The 20,325-nt window shown below is 37.7% G+C and overlaps 2 protein-coding genes across 2 annotated transcripts; one reads left to right on the forward strand and one right to left on the reverse strand.

Annotated features, from left to right (window-relative positions):
* Positions 1 to 3,143: 3,143 nt before the first annotated feature.
* LOC139719961 (pyrethroid hydrolase Ces2a-like) lies at positions 3,144 to 5,617 on the reverse strand. The gene is made up of 2 exons (XM_071631340.1): positions 5,263 to 5,617; positions 3,144 to 4,042 (listed from the first exon to the last, which is right to left on the reverse strand). The coding sequence occupies exons 1-2, from the start codon at positions 5,615 to 5,617 to the stop codon at positions 3,144 to 3,146; spliced, it is 1,254 nt and encodes a 417-aa protein (XP_071487441.1).
* Positions 5,618 to 11,201: 5,584 nt separating this feature from the next.
* Positions 11,202 to 19,479, forward strand: LOC139719962 (UDP-glucuronosyltransferase 2B17-like). The gene is made up of 4 exons (XM_071631341.1): positions 11,202 to 11,256; positions 16,543 to 17,360; positions 18,080 to 18,308; positions 19,475 to 19,479. Exons 1-4 carry the CDS (start codon positions 11,202 to 11,204, stop codon positions 19,477 to 19,479), a joined length of 1,107 nt encoding a protein of 368 aa, XP_071487442.1.
* Positions 19,480 to 20,325: the final 846 nt, after the last annotated feature.

Below are 20,325 nucleotides of genomic sequence, written 5' to 3' on the forward strand. Positions count from 1 at the left end.
TAAAAATGTCAAAAGTGGATGAAATTTCAAATAAGATGACTCTCTCTCTCTCTCTCTCTCTACGGCTTATATGGTTATTTGTATTCATACTAAAACAATTCCTTGATATCAGCGTGCTATGTAACCATGGTAACGTAAATATCTATCACGATATTTTTGGTCTTTTCCAAAGTAGGATATATCAAATCATTTATCAAATTTGCATAATAGGCAGCTCTTCAAAATGAAGAAAATCTTGAGAGAATTGAATGTTTTGAAAGCTCATAATGGAGAGATGATGACATAATCTATTCTGTGTAGTTGCGTAGCTTTGTCTGTTTTGAGTTACTTTGTCCGTGTGTGTTTCGAAGGTGCAATAATTATTACTCACTATCTGCAGCAGAACAAGATCTGACCTAGTTATAACTCGCTTAAGATTAGGAAAAGCTATCTAGCAATTAGAAACAAGTGGTATCACAATAGTATTACTTTATATTTTGTGGATGAAGCTGTTGATTTGCATACGAGCAGGTGTTGTAACTCGCGGCAAACAAATGTTTTGTGTAGTGCTCATAAATAATATGCATCATTACTTGTTTACAGGAAAGTCAAGAACAAAGAAAAGAGTAATTCAACAATGATAAAGTGATAGAAAACTACTTATTTGTATATATACGCCATGTAGGCTGTTTGTACATTTCTTGTATGATAAAGACTGATAGTAATAAAATTTTTCCGATTAAGAATGTCTTATACGGTGTCCAATATCTGGTTTTCCTTCTTTTTTGTTCTTTTATTTCTACCGGCAGCCACGCACAGTCCATTTTTTAAGCAATAATATATACATTATCAAAATTACATTTCAACGTGAAACTAATGCAATCTCATATTATTACAAAGACATGTTTCTCTAAGAGGTATGAGTTTTTCAATTTGTCTGCCCTCTGTTCAAATGAAATTTGAAAGATCGCAATTGCTGATCTATATTTTAACAAACATGTCGCGAAAAAAAAGTATCCATCGGGAATCGAACCTATCATCTGCTGCTTCTCGGGCATTGACGCTACCTCCAGGCTAAGGATGAAAACGATTTATCACATAAATGCTTTCCAACTACAATGTCTTGTCTTGAAAATATTTTTGCAGTCAGTTACCAGTAGCTATACTCAATCAGATGAGTTCCCAGAGAATTTACAATAAAAGTGCAATCAATAACAAAAATCAAATTCTCTCGTTCACAGAACTTACACTCTTACGTACACATGGTTTCATTATTTTCCACAGTGGTTTAAACTAAGGTGCATGGTCATTTTGATACGAAGAATATTTCCAATGTTTCGCGAGAATTGCTTCTTTCTGACTTCCCTCGAAGAAAAAATTATCTCAACCTCTAAATGCTTTTTTCCCTTCAAAAATTACACAAAAATATTTAGACATTATTCAGCAATATTTTCTAAATGTGACCGTGCACCTCAAAACAAACATAAAGTCGCACACACTGAATTTGTGTGAGGACTGAAAATAAGTGAAATGGGTCAACCTAGCCGAACTTGACTTTTTCAGATTTTCTGAAAGAGCGGGTCTTCTTTTACAGTATGCTAAAATTTGGTTTCATAAAACGGGCAGGAAAGTGTGTTTTTTTAGCAGTTTATCTCGAACATTTTTGGTAGATTAGTGTGATTATGTGTGTCTTTAGAATCCCTTTTTCATTTCTGAAAAACCTTGTCCACACACTTCACTTTCAACTCTAATAACTTTTGAAAGGATAGTGCTACTGCTTGAAAGTTGGCATTAATTATGGACAGAATGTGTTAATGAGGCATGTTTAATTTCAGTTTAATTTGATAATCTCTTCATTGTTTTTACTCTGGTGGTTTACTTCCTGTTTTTTGTCCCATTCATCGCACAGCCAGCACGGTTTGGTAAAGATTGAGCGCTTGAATAGACACTGTACTTCAGAGCCTCTTTTCTCACTTTACACTTTTCCTGAGTTTGTGCTTTCTTTCCAATATTTAGATAGGTTAGGAGAGCCGTCTTAACTTAAAATTCATGTCTGGCGACTTTTTGTTTGTTTTGAGGTGCAGAGTCACAAATATGCGTAAGATGGCGTTTGTTGTTGTTGTTGTTGTTGTTGTTTCTTTTCATTCGACTTGGGTTTGCTTGTTTTATGTTACTTCTCTGGTTTTGTTTGATTTTCAGCAGTCATTAGGATATTTCCAAAAGTATAAGTACACTAGACTACACTGCTGTGAATAACATTATTCCTAAATCTTCGTGTCCAACTTCAGTATGTCCTGAATACTCTGGGCCTCCTCAGCATCATCGGCCGCGGCATCATCACGATCTCTGGGCTTCCACAACCACGCCGTGCTCGAGCCACGGATGCTCTTTTTCGCGGCCGCTCCCCTCTTTGGTCGACTCGGAGGCTTCTCGAGACTCGCTCGCAGATCCAGCCGAGTCTTCACGACTACGAAAACGAGAGCGATGGCTAGACAGAATGAGATGATTGACAATGCCAGCAGGACCTGGATAATCGTGCTAGCTTGGTGAGCTGTGAGCTCCAAACGAAGTTTTCGTATGTGGACAACAACCTGATCTGAAGGACCCGTTGTCGTTCCGCTGGTGTCATTGTACAAAGAGGAGTCGGATATCAATGTAGGAGATGTGTTCAGTTCTGCTCCAGTCGTTACGACGTTGCCAGGTGAGGTGATATCACAGTCCATTGTATCCAGGTAGCTCTCCACCTGCGGGACCGTTACCTTCCAAAATGCCACATCACTCGCCTTGTAGTAGTCGCCGACCTCTATGCCGGTAAGTGTGAACGCAAGATGACGTCTGTCTGCTGTATCGTACGTCGGCCAGTTTGGAGTAAGGCTGTCATTCATTTCGCCAGATCGACCTCTGTTTGGATCGCTGAAAAAAAAAAAAAACGTTGGTAAATAATAATGGTAGCTAAAATCACGAGTACTAAAAACAGTCAGCAATAACGTAGACATAACTGGTGCTTAATGCGGACTAAACTCCGTTCTAGCACATACAATGCACCTTGAACCAAGACGACGCATCATCATCTTCATAGAGTGAATCTGAATTAAATTGACTTCTTTCTGAATTTCCCAATTTCCTTTCGTCATGACATCGTCATTTCACAAATATGAAAAAGATCACACTACATACCCATCGATGATGAAATTCATGAAGTAGTGACGAATGTCATCCGATAGTTGGCGCTCTTCAACCAAGCGTAATGTCTGGCTGAAGTTCGTGCCGAGAAACCCTAAGACGTCCAGCAGGCGAGATCTGTGTGGGTTGGTCATGTTTGATTCGCACACAAATAGATACACTTCTGATGTGGCAGATTCACTGGTTACGTCTTCGAGGAAAGAATAGCTTGGCAAAAGAATGTCGAGATCACTCACAACTTCCGCCGAGCTAATAAATCCCAATGAACTTTGCGTTTCCGGTTGTGACCAGTCACCATATTGCTGTCGGATGAGGGTTTGCAGAAGACCGGGTACAACACGAGAGAGTTTCGTAGAGGCATTGTTTAAAAATGGAGGCAGGATACTGTTACCAACGTAGTCAATATTTCGATTTCTTGCCGCTCGTAGACCAATCTCGTTGTCAGCAGAGGAAAACCCAACAATGACGTCGACATTTTGCCGAGTAATAGACGTTGACAATACGTTTGTATCGAAAAATGGTCGCCAGATATTTGATACATTGTCATCATCATTCAGCAAAGCCCCAGCAGCGGCAATGTCATCCTCTGATCTTGAACGTAAACACTGCAAAATCGCACTTTTCTCCGAGACAGTGCAGTTAAGCAGGAGGCCCAATTTGTACGTGGCATCAACAGGTGGTTCTTGTAGAATGTCTGCGGGTGTCGTAGCTCCACTGTCGGCGATTAGCTGTTGGAAAAGCGGTCTTTGGCCGGTGTTGCTCGTGGTGTACAGGTGCAGACTGACGTATGACTGGTAGTCACCGAACACTGTAACTCGATGAGGATCGCCATCAAGGGAGCCAATGTTCCTCTGTATCCACCTGAGAGCTAGCTCCTGATCTAAGAGACCAAGGTTTCCTGGAGCATCAGGGGTACCTGCGTATGCCCCCCCCCCCCAAAAAAAAAAAAAAATAATAATAATAATAATAGTAATGAAGGGTACTGATTCCAAAATACAACATACAATCAACTACTGATATTAAACATATGTCATTTCTTATTTGAAAGTGGGTAAATAAATCTGTTAGACTGCACTTGTGAAAATGAAGGATAGAACAGTTCTATGACTCGTTAGAGTCACTTCTTCAGCTTTTTCTGGCTGGCGAGCATTCAGAGCATTCACCCGTGACGGGTAAAAGGGCGATGTTACTACCTTAATTGTTTGGAAGTCAAGGAATTGTCTGGATCACCGACTTGTACGTTTGAGTCACGAAAATGTTCTCTCTGATTTTCAAGGTTAAGTCCAATCGAACATATTCATTTACGCGTTTTATCATACCACCTGATGGATGCATCATAATTTGCATTTATATGCACAATAATATTCCTGATTTCTCTCCCTTTCTTCCAGTTGCCAACACGATAGTTTCTTATTTTGTTCTTCAATTGATCGTCATGTCTGTTATGCGATATTATCGTTATTATATGGGGGGGGGAGGAGTGTAAAGCTAAAACAAATGGGAGGCTTGTAATAAAACTTAACTACAAAAATAACACAAAAGAGAAGACCAAAGGAGGAGAAAAAGCAAATCATGTTGTGAGAAGGTGATAGGCCTACTATGAAAATTATTGATTAATATCTAAACACACAAAAGGTGAAAATGATAATAAAGATGATAATAACATAAAAACATAGTTTCGTGTACTATAACGAAGAGTTTTAACAACTACACTCACATTAGGAACAAGAAAAGTACGTGTCATATGCTGAGATTTAGTGAAAATACGGTGAAAATATTATTGCTATTTTGTGAAGGATTGGAATGAACATCGTTTGTCGGCACTACTGACTTTAAATCTGTGGTGCGTTATCCCAAGCTGTGCAGAGGTGTGTGAGATTAAAACCCCATAAAAATACACCTACAGCTCTTTTCAAAACATGTTATTAGTATAGATACAATAGAAACCTTAACACTGGTTACGCGGTTATGCAGTGACTGCATTTACAGCTGCTTCCAAATGATTTAATGTTTATGATGTCAAAACAATTAAGTGAACAACAATGTGGCGGAAACAGTGGGAAATATGGACATTGATTAAAGTGATATGCATTTACGCACCAACAGACAGATATCCAAAGACACCGAAGCGATGTCTTATTACGACCACGATGATCTCATCGCGGGTCAACTTGGTTGAACCGTCCCTGCCTACTTCCGGATCACCGCTAATATAGGCTAGAACAGCCTTTCCTCTTCCGGTTCCATCGGCATGAGAGGAGGAGGCATTTCCACTCGCATTCCCAGATTGGGTCCCCGCGGCTGTGGATGGCACGTAGATATCCAGCGTCAGGCAGTCAGCAGTTCCGCTAAATCGAGGCCCGCCATCGTCACGTGTTGGTCGCAGTTGCTGAATACACGGGTCAGCGGCCCTGTTGTTAACGTTATTATGTAAAATAATGTTTGTCGCAAGCATGTTTAACGTCAGGTTATTGTGTCTATCATCGAACTTAGGTAAGATATTGCAGAGTGACAGTCTATACGTTTTCCAAATCATAAGTTTCGATTTCTTTCTATCTGCATAATGGTATATACGGGCCTATCATGTTTATTGATTCACGACCAGTGCGCTACATTTCTTGTATTTTTTTTTTCAGAGATGACAGTGCTTGCTAATAGATAAATTCACACGCTCTTATCTTGTCTATTGGTCCTTGCAAGTCAGTCTGGTAATCGCTCATTAGACTACCCCAGAACTGATCTGGTTCTTTTTCTGTGTTCCTTTTTGACGAATCAGATCATGGTTACCATAGTAACTGCACTCAACGTACACGAAATATATCACTCTTTTTTTTTTCTTTTTCTTTTTTTTTTGGGGGGGGGGGTATATCATAACGGCAAATTCCAAATCTGGTGATCAACTTTGGAGACCCCTTGCAAGGAAATTGAAATATAGATAACCATTGAAATGACTGCTTTACATCTCATTTTGCTGACATTACATACCCATAAACTGAAAATACGAGAAAAATCACGTTACTTGTTTTTATAGTATTTTGGTAGCTAATTATCATAGCCACTCTATTCATATTCCGTAAACCCTCCTCCACCTCCCTCCACCCCTACAAAAATAAGTAAAAAAGAAGGAAAAGGAAATAATTAGAAAAACTCATTATGAACTGAAAAGAATTTAATTAGATTATATAACATCAAACTGCATTGATTGATTATTCAATGTATTAAACAATAATAATAAAAAGAAAAAGAAAATGACTATCCAAGTTCGAGGCTAAATGAAAGTCTTGTATCACCCCTAAATGTAATATCAACGCTAAATGTAATATCAACGCTAAATGTAATATCGACCCTAAATGTAATACACCTTAAGCCTAAATGTAATAACAACCCTAAATGTAATACATTTTAACGCTCAATGTAATAATTGAGTCAACCCTACATGTAATACATTTTAACCCTACATGTAATAACCGGAGACAACCCTAAATGTAAAACGTGTCAACCCTAAATGTAATAACAACCATTAATGTAATACATGTCAACCCTAAATGTATAATCGACCCTAAATGTAATACTTTTTAACCCTAAATGTAATATCGACCCTATATGTAAAACATCTTAACGCTAAACGTAATATCGACCCTAAATGTAATCTATCTTAATGCTAAATCATGTAAATTTAATAACAACCCTAAATGTCCTACATTTTAACGCTAAATGTAATAACAATCCTATATGTAATTCATGTCAACCCTATAAATGTAATACATTTTGACGCTTAATGTAATTAAGACCCTAAATTTAAAAACCTCATTGTAGAGAGTGTAACCAGCACAGAATATCGGGCAAAAGGTCAAGGGGTATACGAAAGGGATATGACGCAACTTTTTATAGCACTCTTGAAAGAGCAGCAATATTTTCATAGATTTTCTTTTTTGTTGTTTACCCAGGTAAAAATCACACAGTCTTATCAATTCCTTTGTTTGCTGCAAAGTTAATTAGGTCCATTTGACATAGTTTTTTTTTAAATATGTACCGTTATCATACAATCACATAAACATTTTGTATTCCAATCTTCATTCAGTGTTCATGATTGTTTACAGTTTTGATGAAAAAGATTTAAAAATGGGTAAAAATTCTTTGCAAGGAAATTCTGAATATGAATAATATTGCAAGAAACAAATATATAAACCTACTGATGAAACGGGATGATAGAGCGAGTAGATTGAGAAAATTAGAAATTAAAAAGATTTAGAAAGATTTTGCAATTTTTTATGAACCATCATTATCTATAATTTTATAATGATTCAATGACGAAATATCTGTCACACATTGACATGGCAGCAAAAATCACTGTCCGAAATATTAGCCTCATGACATTGTTCACTACTCCTGGCAATCACTACTATACTTAGTGACACGAAACTTGGACAAGTTGTCGTGGGGAGGGTACTCGAAATGAATTTAAAAATGCCAGTAAAGCAAAAGGAAATAGATGTCTTTTTTATCATCTTTGAGTCACCATTTGTATATTGACTTTCCTCTGATATATGAGTGTATGAGTAAGGCAAACTGACTTAACTTTTGCCCATTTTTTTTCTTTTTCAACGAAACTGTAAGCAATCATGAACACTGAATAAAGATTGGAATACAAAATGTTTGTGTGATTGTATGAAAAAGGTAATAGATTTAAGAACTATGTCACATGGATCTAATTAACTTTGCAGCAAACAATGGATTTAATAAGACTGTGTGATTATTACCTGGGTAAACAACAAACACAAATCTAAGCAACTATTGCCGTACTTTCAAGAGTGCGAGAGAAAGTTGCGTTATATCCCCTTCGTATACCCCCTGACCTTTTGCCCGATATTCTGCGTTGGTTACACTCTCTATAATGAGGTGTATTGAATTTAAGGTCTTAATTACATTAAGCGTTGAAACGTATTACAATTAATAGGGTTGTTATGAATTACATTTAGGATTGTTATTACATTTAGCGTTATAATGTATTACATTTAGGGTTGTTATTATATTTAGCGTTAAAATGTATCACATTCAGGGTCGATATTACATTTAAGGTTAAGATGTATTACATTTAGGGTCGATACTACATTTAGGGTTGACATGTATTACATTTAAGGTTGTCTCCGGTTATTCCATTTAGGGTTAAAATGTATTACACTTAGGGTTGACTCGATTATTACATTTAGCGCTAAAATGTATTACATTTATAGGGTTGTTATTACATTTAGGGTCGATATTACATTTAGCGTTGATATTACATTTAGGGGTGATACAAGTCTAAGGTGTTGGTTATCTCATGTGATAACACATGGTTACGTTATAAATAGCCCTGCCCTATCATTTCCGAACAGTCACATTTTTATCACGCTCATGAGAGGCTGCTGTGAGCATGTACTTCCGCAAGGCCAACCGCAAATTGGGTGCTTCAAGATACGGTAACATTGAATAATCAGCTACGGGAACAGTAATTTAAAGTTTCACTTTTCTGAAAATTACCAAACTAGAATAGACCTACAATGTTAATTGGACGCAATCTCAAATGTATTGGGAATTGATATGCAGAATGTGAACAGATTTTTTAACAAGTAACAATTATTTCTTTATTGTTAATAGTTGCAATCTGTATAAGTAATCATAATGTTATATGAAATTAAGAGGTAACTTTTGGTAATATAGTAAAGATGCTTTTATAGCTTACCCCGTAGCATTTCTGATACCAGTCCACGGGGAAATTTCTCTCGGTGGCATAAATCGCAGCGGTCTGACAGGCGGCTCAGCATACGGCACCCCGAGGTATACGACATGCCTCACCCCAGACACTTCTCTCTCAATCCCTCTTAGTATTCCATCAGCGGTGGTGCTTTCTACAAAGTTTGGATTCTCCTCTAGCGCTGACACACCCGATGTCAAATGGCACGAAACAAGAAGTACAAGAACAGGTAAAACTGTGGAAGCGTAGTGATCCATTTTGATCCTATCTGCGGCTCTATCAATTTTTTGCCCCTGGCACTCCGCTGCAATAACTGTCAAGGCTTGTTCGAATATTACACACTGTACGTCACTGTTTTATCGTTGCGGGAATCTTACACACTTCCAGGTCAGGAACACATTTCCTACTTTTGATGACGATAACAGATCTGTGTGTTTGACATTGTGAAAGCCTTTTGATGTGTGGTTTGTCGCATTACGATTGTACACTGACATGAGCTTAAAACCAACACAAAACAAAACAAACACAACCCGTAAAGTGAATTTTATCGAAGTATTCAAACGAAAATAGCAGGAACTTGCGGTCATCACCGACTAACACACACACACACACACACACACACACATACACATACACACACACGCACAATATATGTATATATATAATATATTGATACATATAATATGTATATATATATAAATATAGGGTCAATGTATATATGCATATATGTATATACATATATATGTACATATATATTGACATGTTTATACATGCCTATAAAATCTTATAAGCTTGGCGTACATAATGTATCGTGCCCTTTTCTGCTTGGATTGGATACTGTCATGCTTAGGGAAATAGGCCTGCCCTATTATCATAGCAAGAACTATACAGTGTGAGATAGATACCCATATACAGACTTATATCAAGACTTTGAATGAATAAAGACAAATACCAATTTCATGGTTTTTTTTCCAAAATCATCCCATATTATTTCAGTTATTTCCTTTATTTGCATTTAAGCTGTTATGAATTATATATATATATATGTATATATATATATATATATATATATATGTATATAATATTGTGATACATGTAAGTGTTTGTGTGTAGTTTGTGGGCAAGTCTAAAGAGAGAGTGATAAATTGATACTGATATAGGTATAGACATATCAATAGACCTACATTTTATAAAGCTAGATAGACGGCTAAGAAATGTACACTTGCGGAAACAACCAATGACTGTAAGAGACCAAGACAAGGTCGTTTCCTTAAAGATATATGAAGTTTTGGTACCTCAAAAGTTTCCCTGAGTTTCCTTGTCTTAGTTTGTGTTTCAGGTTAAAGTATCTTTCATATAACTAACACGGTGAGACTTTCTCGCCTCAAAGTGCTCTCATGTCTTAGTAATCATGCAATGATGGTTTCGTACAATACGTGTATATTGATTCTCGCGGTACCGCGTCGAGTCAAACTCAATGCGAACGGCTCGTTTGAATTTTTCAGAGCCCGCTCTGCTCTGGTACGAAACCATTATTGTATGATTACTAAGACATGAGAGCACTTTGGGGCGAGTAAGTCTCACAGTGTTAGTTATATGAAAGGTACTTTAACCTGAAACACAAACTAAGACAAGGAAATTCAGGGAAACTTTTGAGGTACCAAAACTTTATTATTATCTTTAAGTCAATTCAAACGAAATCTAAATCGACCGGCAGGCAGGATGCGAACCAACACCGGTTCACATTTCGAATAACTCTTTAATGATTGGATGACAATTATAAAAGTATCCGGTGTTTTTTCCTCTCTCTCTTGCTATTTACTTTCAGAAAAAAACTTCCAATCGTGTAAAACGAGAAGCAATATCCTTTCTCCAAATATTTCATTTTCGCTTAATTTGATCTGCGTGACAAACTATACGTCGATTCTAAAAGTATAAGACTATTGATGCCGTTTTATCATCTTTGAACGCCTTTCCCTTTGTGATTCCTCTTGCAGAGCTTTAATCAATTGTGCGCAATACAGTGTATTGAGAAAAATCTCAATACTTCTCATGTTTCGTGGATGTATATATATATATATATTCATAATAAGAATTATGCTGGAAACAAAATAATGAGCTGCCTGGAACTGCACACAACCTAGCATCTGTACGAACCAAAGTTATTGAAAAAGTAATGTTGACAGTAATCACTTAATGGCAAGACAGAAAAATAGGTGAATAATCCGATTTACTATGAATATCCCACAGGCAGTGTGTGTTCGTCCCTCGTTCTCGAGGATGACCAATGACATCAATTGGCTCGATGGGTTCGGAGGTGGCTGATGAGGCCAATCTGGGCAAGAAAGCCTCTCCCACAGGTAGGGCAGAAGTGGGTAGTTCGGAAATAGTTTACAAGTATGATACCGTCGGTTTCAGTTCGTTATTCCAAGATTCCTCGTTACAATTTAGCATGTTTAGTTATTCCGAAGAATCGATATTTCGAAGAATCGTTATTTCGAAAGTTTGTTGAACCGAAAATGAAATAAGGTTTGCATTAAAATCTGAAGTACGGACCTTCTTCATTTTCATACCATTGAAACTACGGAATAACGACCACTATTTATTTTCATTATATAGATAAATGCATCTTAATGATAATGATACTGATATAATAATAATACTAATACTACTACTAATAATAATAATGATAATAATGATAACAATAATAAAATAATAATAATAATGAAAATAATAATGACAATTATAAGATAATAATAATAATAATAACTACAATAGTAATAACAATAATGATAATGATAATGATAATGATAATAACAGCAAAAATGACCATGATAATAATTCCCATAATCTCAATATTATTCCATATCATTCAGGTGCTTTCAGATAATACAAACATGACAAATGTTAATTCTATCATGCTATTGACACCATAGATTTTGCTGGATAACATTGAATGGCCAAGAGTTACTCACGGCTAGTTTAATATCATTACACAACTCAACCTTCAGAGGTAGACATTTGACTTTAATAAAATTGTTATGAAGTGAATTTGGCGAAGATTTGCAACGGCAACCCTTACTTTTGCTAAATATGGCTGAGGCATCTCTCAAATTACAGTTTCAACTGTTAAAACAATAACTTTAAACAAAACTGGAAGTGGGGAGTCACGATTTGGGGATATTTTTTCCTGTACATCGGCCTTTGACAATGGCATTCCTCTTGCACTGCTTTCCTCTCGCACAATGGTTTGCACCTAGCTTAAGGCCCCGTCACACTACAGCGAATGCCCAACGAATGCCCAACGTATGTCCAATAAATTTGAAAATTTGAAGATATGTTAACATCCATTGGTAATACTAGAATAGTTCGTAACATGCTTGGCGTTCTTTGTATTCATTAGCTATTCGTCGGGATTCGCAGAGATACGCTGGAGCCGATTTTATTTTCTAAACATGTCTAAAATCTCCAGCGTATCTCTGCGAATCCCTATGAATAGCTAATGAATTCAAAGAACGTCAGACATTCAAACTGTCTTCACATTTTCGAATTCGTTTGGCTTTCGCTTGGCATTCGTTGGGCATTCGCTGTAGTGTGACGGGGGCCTTTAAGGGGACTTTTGTGAAGAGCAAAGGATGATCTGTTTTAAATCATGTTAATGATCACCGACAAATTATGAAAAGTCTGTGTAACATCTAGCTTTACTTTATGCTGATCGAGAACATCGTAAACTGAAACTAGCAAAACAAATTTCTTCTTTTTTGTTTGTGGAATATTCCATTAGTGTTGAAAGAGTTGGTGTGAGAATACCGGAGCGTATACTCGGGCAGGTTAACATGTATTTGACACAATGAGTATGTAAAGGAAGGTTGTACTATTCACTGTCTTCGATTTTTTTTTTTTGACTATTGCGTTCTTTGTACGTCAAAGTACAGCAGATTGTCACGTGACTGTTTTTTTTTTAATTGCATATAGGCATTGGTGATGCAGACATGAAAGAGAATCAGGCATATACAAACAACGATGACTGTAAGGTGTGTTTTTTTTTGAGGGGGGGGGGGGCAAATTTAGTATTGTTCTATTAGGATCAACATGTCTCAATGCTAGTCAGAGGGGAAGTTTCCCTGGACATGTTTGTGGAGTCGGTAAATGCAAAAGTATAATCAAGAATAATGAAATTTCGGGAAATTCTGTTTTATCATAATAGTGTTAATACATGTCTATTCAACGTTAAGCTTTAGTTGAAACAGTAAAAAAAAAAAATCAGGCAGTTCTATTTATATCTGTTTTGTCTCCATTCGATGGCAAAGGGGAAATTGTGGGCTGAGGAAGGAAACCACAAAAGAAAAAATCACATTTTACCCGAGCTGATAAAGCGTCTTGTAACCATAATGCATGTATTATGCAAAAAGTTAAAATCTAGCCATTTTCCTGCTACCGAAACACACGCAAGACTGGTATACGGGTTGTATTTTCGTCACAATGTAATGTTGTAAAATGCGTCCTGAGTATACCCGCATAAACCTGAAAAGTGAAAAAAAAAACAGACAATGGATCGATCAGGATTCAAAGGGGCACTGTTAACTCATTATCTCAAGGAAGTTATATGATTTACAAATAAGACAAGAATGGGTGAAAGCAAGGGGAACAAAAGAGGAGGAGAAATCTACGAGTTTGAGACAAGCATTACAGAGAATTTTTAAAAAAGGAGACAGATGTAGTTAATTTTCCCATAGGGGTGATTTATTTTCACCACTGAAAATCATTGTCAACTGAATGAAACCTTTGTTATAACAAATGAAATGCAAATTATTTCGTTCCTGGAAAACGGGTCTTGGTATACAAATTTGAAAACACAATCAATTCTAAAATATGGCAGTCTTTCTTCCCTTGCATTTTTAAGATTAAAGGGGACCTCCGGATGATTTTCAGACCTTTACATTTGAACAACTATAAATTAGTTCAAATGAGTACAGAGTTTCAGAATTCATAGTGATTGGGAAGAGGAATGAGAATGTTTTCAAAATTTATAACAAATTGCAATGAACAAGGACAATGACATGGCAGCCATACCATAAGAATGCATGAGTTGGGGCTCGAGGAAGCAGAACAAAAGAAGAAGGCATGCATAGATTCTTCACAGGTGAACTTGTTGAGCAAGCGGTATTGTAGTGGAATCACACTGCTACATTTCTGAAATGTGTGAGGTTCTGATGTCATCAACACTGTTCAGTGTAATTTGTTTGAGATTTTCAGTTTGTTGGTTTCTCTGCTCAAGAACCACAATAAATTCGATAAATCTATATACATGGAGCTGTCGATTTATGTACTACATGATGTAAAATTATGAAAATTGTCTGGAATGCCCCTTTAATTCTCCAGTGTATTTCCAGAAAGTTTTTATGTTGGCGGTAATGAATACAGTAGAAATTAAACTCTGAAAATAAGGTTTCTCATAAATCAAATAAAACAAGTCATATGATTTTATAGTTTCACAGGTTTTATCGAAAGCTCTACGTCAGTATATTATAGTAAGCCTTGCATATACAAATTAGATAGAGTAATAATATAAGTACCCCGCTGATCTAAGCAAAAAACCTTCATGGAAATTCTTTCTTTGACATAGCATCAAAAAAGAAAATGTTGTACCCCTCGCATCAGTCGTTGCTGTGTGTTTCAATTGCCAATAACCCAGGAATGAAGACCTGTAAAGGAAACGACTACATGTTATTAATCAAAAACTTGATTTCATGTAGAAATTTCTTAGTTTACATACCTGTGGGAAATACGTGGGACCTATATAATAGTAAATGATGACCTGACCACCTCAGCTCATTTGCATACGTTATGTCAATTATCAAACTATACTGTGAAAAAAAACAACAACTCATCTTTCGAACTCTATTTCAGGTCCGCTTAAAATCACTGACGTACTACACTCTATAAACTTGTCTCATTTTACTCTTTAAACCATTATCAATTTGTACAGGTTATGGAGTTACCCTTTAATATTGCAGAATTAAGCAGAATTTGTATTGTTTACCAATTTACCTACCTACCTTTTCCTCGGGCCGGCCATCTTTTCAAGCAATGCTTACAATGGCGGCCCTCTGCATTATCATTTCCTAAATATAATATTGTTATTGTAATCCCAGCTGCATAGACATGCATACTGTAATATCATTAATTTCCTTTTATATCATTGTTTATGCAAGTCAAACGACTCTGTTTCAAATATACTTTGTATATTTCCCATGTTCACGATTATTCAGTTTATGTACAATGTATATTGATTTGCAGAAAATAAAGTATCTATCAAACAAATGTGACCCGCTACAACAAAATGGTCCTAAAGTCGCGCATGGTCGAAGCCGTGAAAATCGAGTTTGAAGTCAGAGCATCAAAATTGGTCAAAACTTAAGATTTTCTGAATTTGACATATTATTAGAGTCTGACATGTCTTCTATCATCTGTCGAATTTTTGAAGGAAAATTATTAAAGGAAAGACCAAAAAATAGCGTTTTTCTGGGCCATGTTTTTTTTTTTTTTTTGCCGTTTCAACGAAGCAGAAACGGGTGCGAACATTTGAATTGAGCGCCACACGTAGGCTCCGCCCCTAACAACAACCAGAGTGATCTCATTGGTCAGTTCGCTGCTTGCCGCTAACCGAAGCGTGAAGCTCGCACACTGTCCAGTCGACTGGTGCGTGCTAGCGGGGTGCGCTATGCATCCTGGTTACTGATTGGTCGGTGAGGAGACCGCCGACGCTGTGTTTGAATGAGCATTTTGGGGATTGCTAGGGCTTACCTTCTATTGTCCGGAGGTGAATACTGACTAGCGTGTCCCTTGATTGTGATTGCTTCGCAAGGAGAACTTTTAGGGCGCTTTTCTCGAAACAGTGATTTCCCAGACGTCTCGATATGCTCTCTTTTAAACATCGATATCTCCGCAGCCGATTATTTTTATAAGATGTGTTATATATCAATTTAAAGCAGAAAGATTAGGGAATTGTGTCATGCAATTTTCAAATAATCGACCGCGCCCGACTATAGGACCATTTTGTTGTAGCGGGTCACAAATATAAAAAGTGGAGACGATGTTTTTCAATATGCACTCTTGTAGTTGAACCGTGTACCTCCTTCTTGAACGGGTGTTCCTTATCAAGCTGTTAGTGACGAAACAACATTTTTTTCAACCTGGCTTTATTTGCTAAAACGGTGATCAGTTTCAATTCTACCCCTGGTTCAGCAACACACATCACGTATCAAACACAGCAGATACGGGAAACTATTAATATTCAAGTACGTACAATAGGTTCTTACTGCAAGCGGAGGGGATTTTATACTGAATGGAGTCACGGTGAGATTCAGTATACACCGACCTGCCTGCAGTTCAAACAAGGTCAAACAAGGTTCGATAAAACCCCGCGTTGTGTGCTTCGTGTGTTATGATATTGCAGCATGTTATCTTCTGTGTAAGCACCAACCTGTTTCGCATCGGCAGAGCTATTCAAATATGAGCAATTTATAGCTTCGTAGGTCGGCTTCAAAGTTCGTGCACTTGTTCCAATAAGATGGCCCTCATGTGGAGCAAGATATCACAAGTTAGACTTGTTGTTCTTTTCATGCATGTGTTAATGCTCGAAGAGGGTCACGGAATGGATATACTACTGTCCTTTGGTTCAGGAAAGGACAGTCACTTTCTGGTGGCATCTTACGTGGGTAACAATCTGGTCAATCGAGGGCATAATGTAACGGCACTAGTGGGTGAACTGGGATACAGATATCGAGCGGGTGATCCGCACTTTGCCAACTTGACCTTCCAGGTCTACACGCACTCACTACCACCCGAGGAGGTGGAGGGACTAGAAGACAGGGCCGTAGACGCCATGTTGGAACTCTCCGGCCTACGCTTCTTGGAAGTGGTTCACATGATAAATGGACATTTCTTCAACGAATGCAGGGCCATCATGACCGACAAGGATTTACTACGTCGACTTGAGAGCGTGGAGGTGATTGTACTAGACCCATCATTGCCTTGTGGGCTCCTTATAAAGTCCTACATTGAAAGCAAGATGAAGCGACAGGTACGCCTCGTCGCTCTGATCCCCTATGCATCGCCCTCCTTCATGCTTCGAGACGCTGGGTCGCCTTATAACCCGGCGTATCGACCAGATGGTCTCACTGGTCTAGCCTACCCTATGACATTCTCCCAGAGGCTACTCAATTTCTTCTTCTCAGTCATTATTACTAAACCAATGGAGTTGCTCTTTTTCGCTCCGTACTGCGACCTAGCGAGCGAGCTGGGCCTGGCGCCCATCGTTCGAAAAGGATGCCACATGGCTGGTACGTACGATCTGTATCTCTTCAACTCGCATTTCACAACGGAAATCCCGTATCCCACAATGCCCAACGTGATGAATGTTGGCGGACTGACTGTTCGTCCCGCACAGAATCTCAACAAGGTATTTTATGTCGCCATTTCATTTGTGCACATTGATTGAATCGTTAGAAAGGTCCGATTTACGCGCAATGTATTCAATATATATAATTTCATACAGACTACTGTATGTAGTATGCGATTGAAGCTATTATATCAAATATATTATTAGAGCTGTGCAAGCAATTCAAGACCACACTTGAAACACTTTCGTTTTAAGAAACTAATGTGAAAGTATGCTGACATTTTAGAGTAGTGTACTAGTGGAATAGTGTGCATGTAATTCTTTATGTGATTATCGTGATGACTATGATAATTAGAACTTTTTTCACTTATTTTGAGGCTGATTGATCTACCACACTAATTCTTACATTTAGTGAAAATTGTCCAATTGAAATAATGACAAGTTCAAGTTCAAGCTAAAATTCAATTACGTTTTTCATTTCCATCAAATAAACTGAGAAATTATATACAATGTATATTAAAGCAGAAAATATTAGGCTAGAGCTCTTCGATGAACTGTTGATTAGCTTAAGAATCGGAAAACTATCTGTAGATGATTATAATTTACGAATACTTTGCTGGTAAAATGAAACCGCATTTTTAGGTCCAACCAGTATACTTTTTGACATTGTGTGACTCCTTACGAAAAAAAAAATGTAACCCATGACAGGAATTAATATCTTTTTGATATATTCAGTAATATTTCATTCCGTGAGGCACCTTGTTTCTTGTCATTCTCAGAATTATACAGATTATCTTGAACAGTCAGGGGAACACGGCGTGATTGTCTTCACTCTAGGTCACATATTCGCTACCATGGCGACGAAGAAGCCAGAGATAGCCCGGTTCTTCGCCGAGGCGTTCGGCCGATTGCCGCAGCGCGTATTATGGCAGATGCCCTCTGAGTTGCCTTTTCCGCTACCGCCAAACATCATGACAGCGCGATGGCTACCACAGAATGACTTGTTGGGTGAGTTTGAAGATGATGATATGATGTCCCTATCATACTCTGTGATGTCACAAATGTACACACTAGTAGTTATGTACATATGTATGGTGTACTGTATGCATGGCTGTTTTAATGTGTATGTACACAGGTTGACCAGATTCATGGAGAACATTCTATATGGTATAGATATAGTACATACAGGCTGACCAGATAAGTGGAGAATTTTCTAGGTGGTATACAATGTAGCTATACAGTACATGCATGTAACAGGAAATACATTATAGCTCACTCAATCTAGAATGATTTCACCCATTCCAGAAAGTTCTGGGAAGTGCTTACATGTTTGGCTGAGTGAGGCACTGTCCCTGTAGCCCAATGTGATTGGTAAGTTACTCTTGGCAATGATGTTTTGTACATAGATAGGCAGTGAATCATCCAGGATTCCTGGAACTTGGACTAGCTAGAATGTGTGGCCCCAGGTTGGAGAGAGTTACAGAATGTGCTAGAAGGGGTGAGTAGATAGTATAGGCCTATAAGCTAGAGAAATTCTGCAGTAGGCAGAGTACCCAACACCTCTGCTCTGAGAGTTACGTCACTTCTGGCTCTGAAGCGACTTGTTATAGTCAGTCCTGTGTTACCTGCTGACCTGTTATGTTTGTGGAGATACTTGGCCTGGGAGACATTTTGCCTGCAGAGAATTAGTGTGCCTTCATTGGACTCCATATTTTAATGTCAACGGACATTGCTACGGCAAAGCTGTGACGGGCTGGATTCCTAGCTGGACAATATAAAGTGAATCATCATTCAACGCATCGACTGGACGTGGTCGCTGGATTCTGCACATTTCGCTGGGAACATTATACTGTGGATCTATCACATGGACATATACCTGGATTAATACCGAGGATAATCGCAACCTGCGTCTCTGGATTTACGTCGAAGGAATCATTCATCGGTGCATCACGGATCATTCATTTGTGCATCAAGCATCGTATTTGGACACTACCAGGAAACTGTAGGGATTTCGTGATTTAGTGAGTAAGTGATTCCATTACTGACTTATATTTGTTTCTAGTGATCATTATTGTACTGATGTGAAAACCGATTACGAGTCTGTACCCACAATATCACTGTTAATAAACCGCCTGAACATCAGTTGATTGTTTCTTTTGTGCGATCATTCTCAGAGTGATTTTGGTCGTAACAGTGAGAAAAGAGGTTAAAAGTACTCGAGAAATAGGCCTTCTCTGTGTTAAATGCAGCGAACACTGATTGGACTGTGGTGAAAGTATACTATAGAGATGTCTACTATAAAGTAATAACAATGATGATGATAATAATGATAATGATAATATGAAAAGAAGATTGTATGGCGCCCATGTTTCTGAGCAAATAACAGATAATAACAATGAATGAACACTGACAATTAACAAAAAAAAAGCAAACGAACATGTCGATAGGATTTGTACGCAATGCCACTATTATAAAGCCCATCAATTACAAAAACATGACGAAATGGAATCAAGTTTAAAATTGAACTTGATATTGAAAATAATATTGACACCTTAAAAGAAAAGGCGAGACATTAGGCCGTTGAATCACGACTTCAAACTATACAAACTGAAGAAAGGACCGAATTTCTCTCATTTGAATTGCTTGCTGATGACCAGAAATATTGATAAAATGCGTACGTCACTAAATTCCCTGGTGGAAAGAACGCAGTGTCCAACAGTGTGTTAACACTGTGTTCACATAGTCGACTATGTGGAAACGCTCGAATTGAACAGTGTGAAAATCATTTCACACTGTGGTGTGGTTTTTTCACATGCAGGGCATTCAAATAGTAACGATCTGTTTCACACTTTGAATTGATGATTCCCAATGTGTTCACCCTGGTGAAACGCTCGACTTTTACAGAGTGAAGAGATTACACACTGCCTGCAAAATGTGTTCAAATTACTGCTATACCAGACCTACAATGTAAGTGACGAATCGCTATAGAAATGATTGCAGCTGAGGTTAAATACTGAATGTAAAA

This window comes from Diadema antillarum, unplaced genomic scaffold (genome assembly GCF_040938485.1).
Source record: "Diadema antillarum isolate AM-2024a unplaced genomic scaffold, OU_Dant_1.0 scf00000117, whole genome shotgun sequence".
NCBI classification, from domain to species: domain Eukaryota; kingdom Metazoa; phylum Echinodermata; class Echinoidea; order Diadematoida; family Diadematidae; genus Diadema; species Diadema antillarum.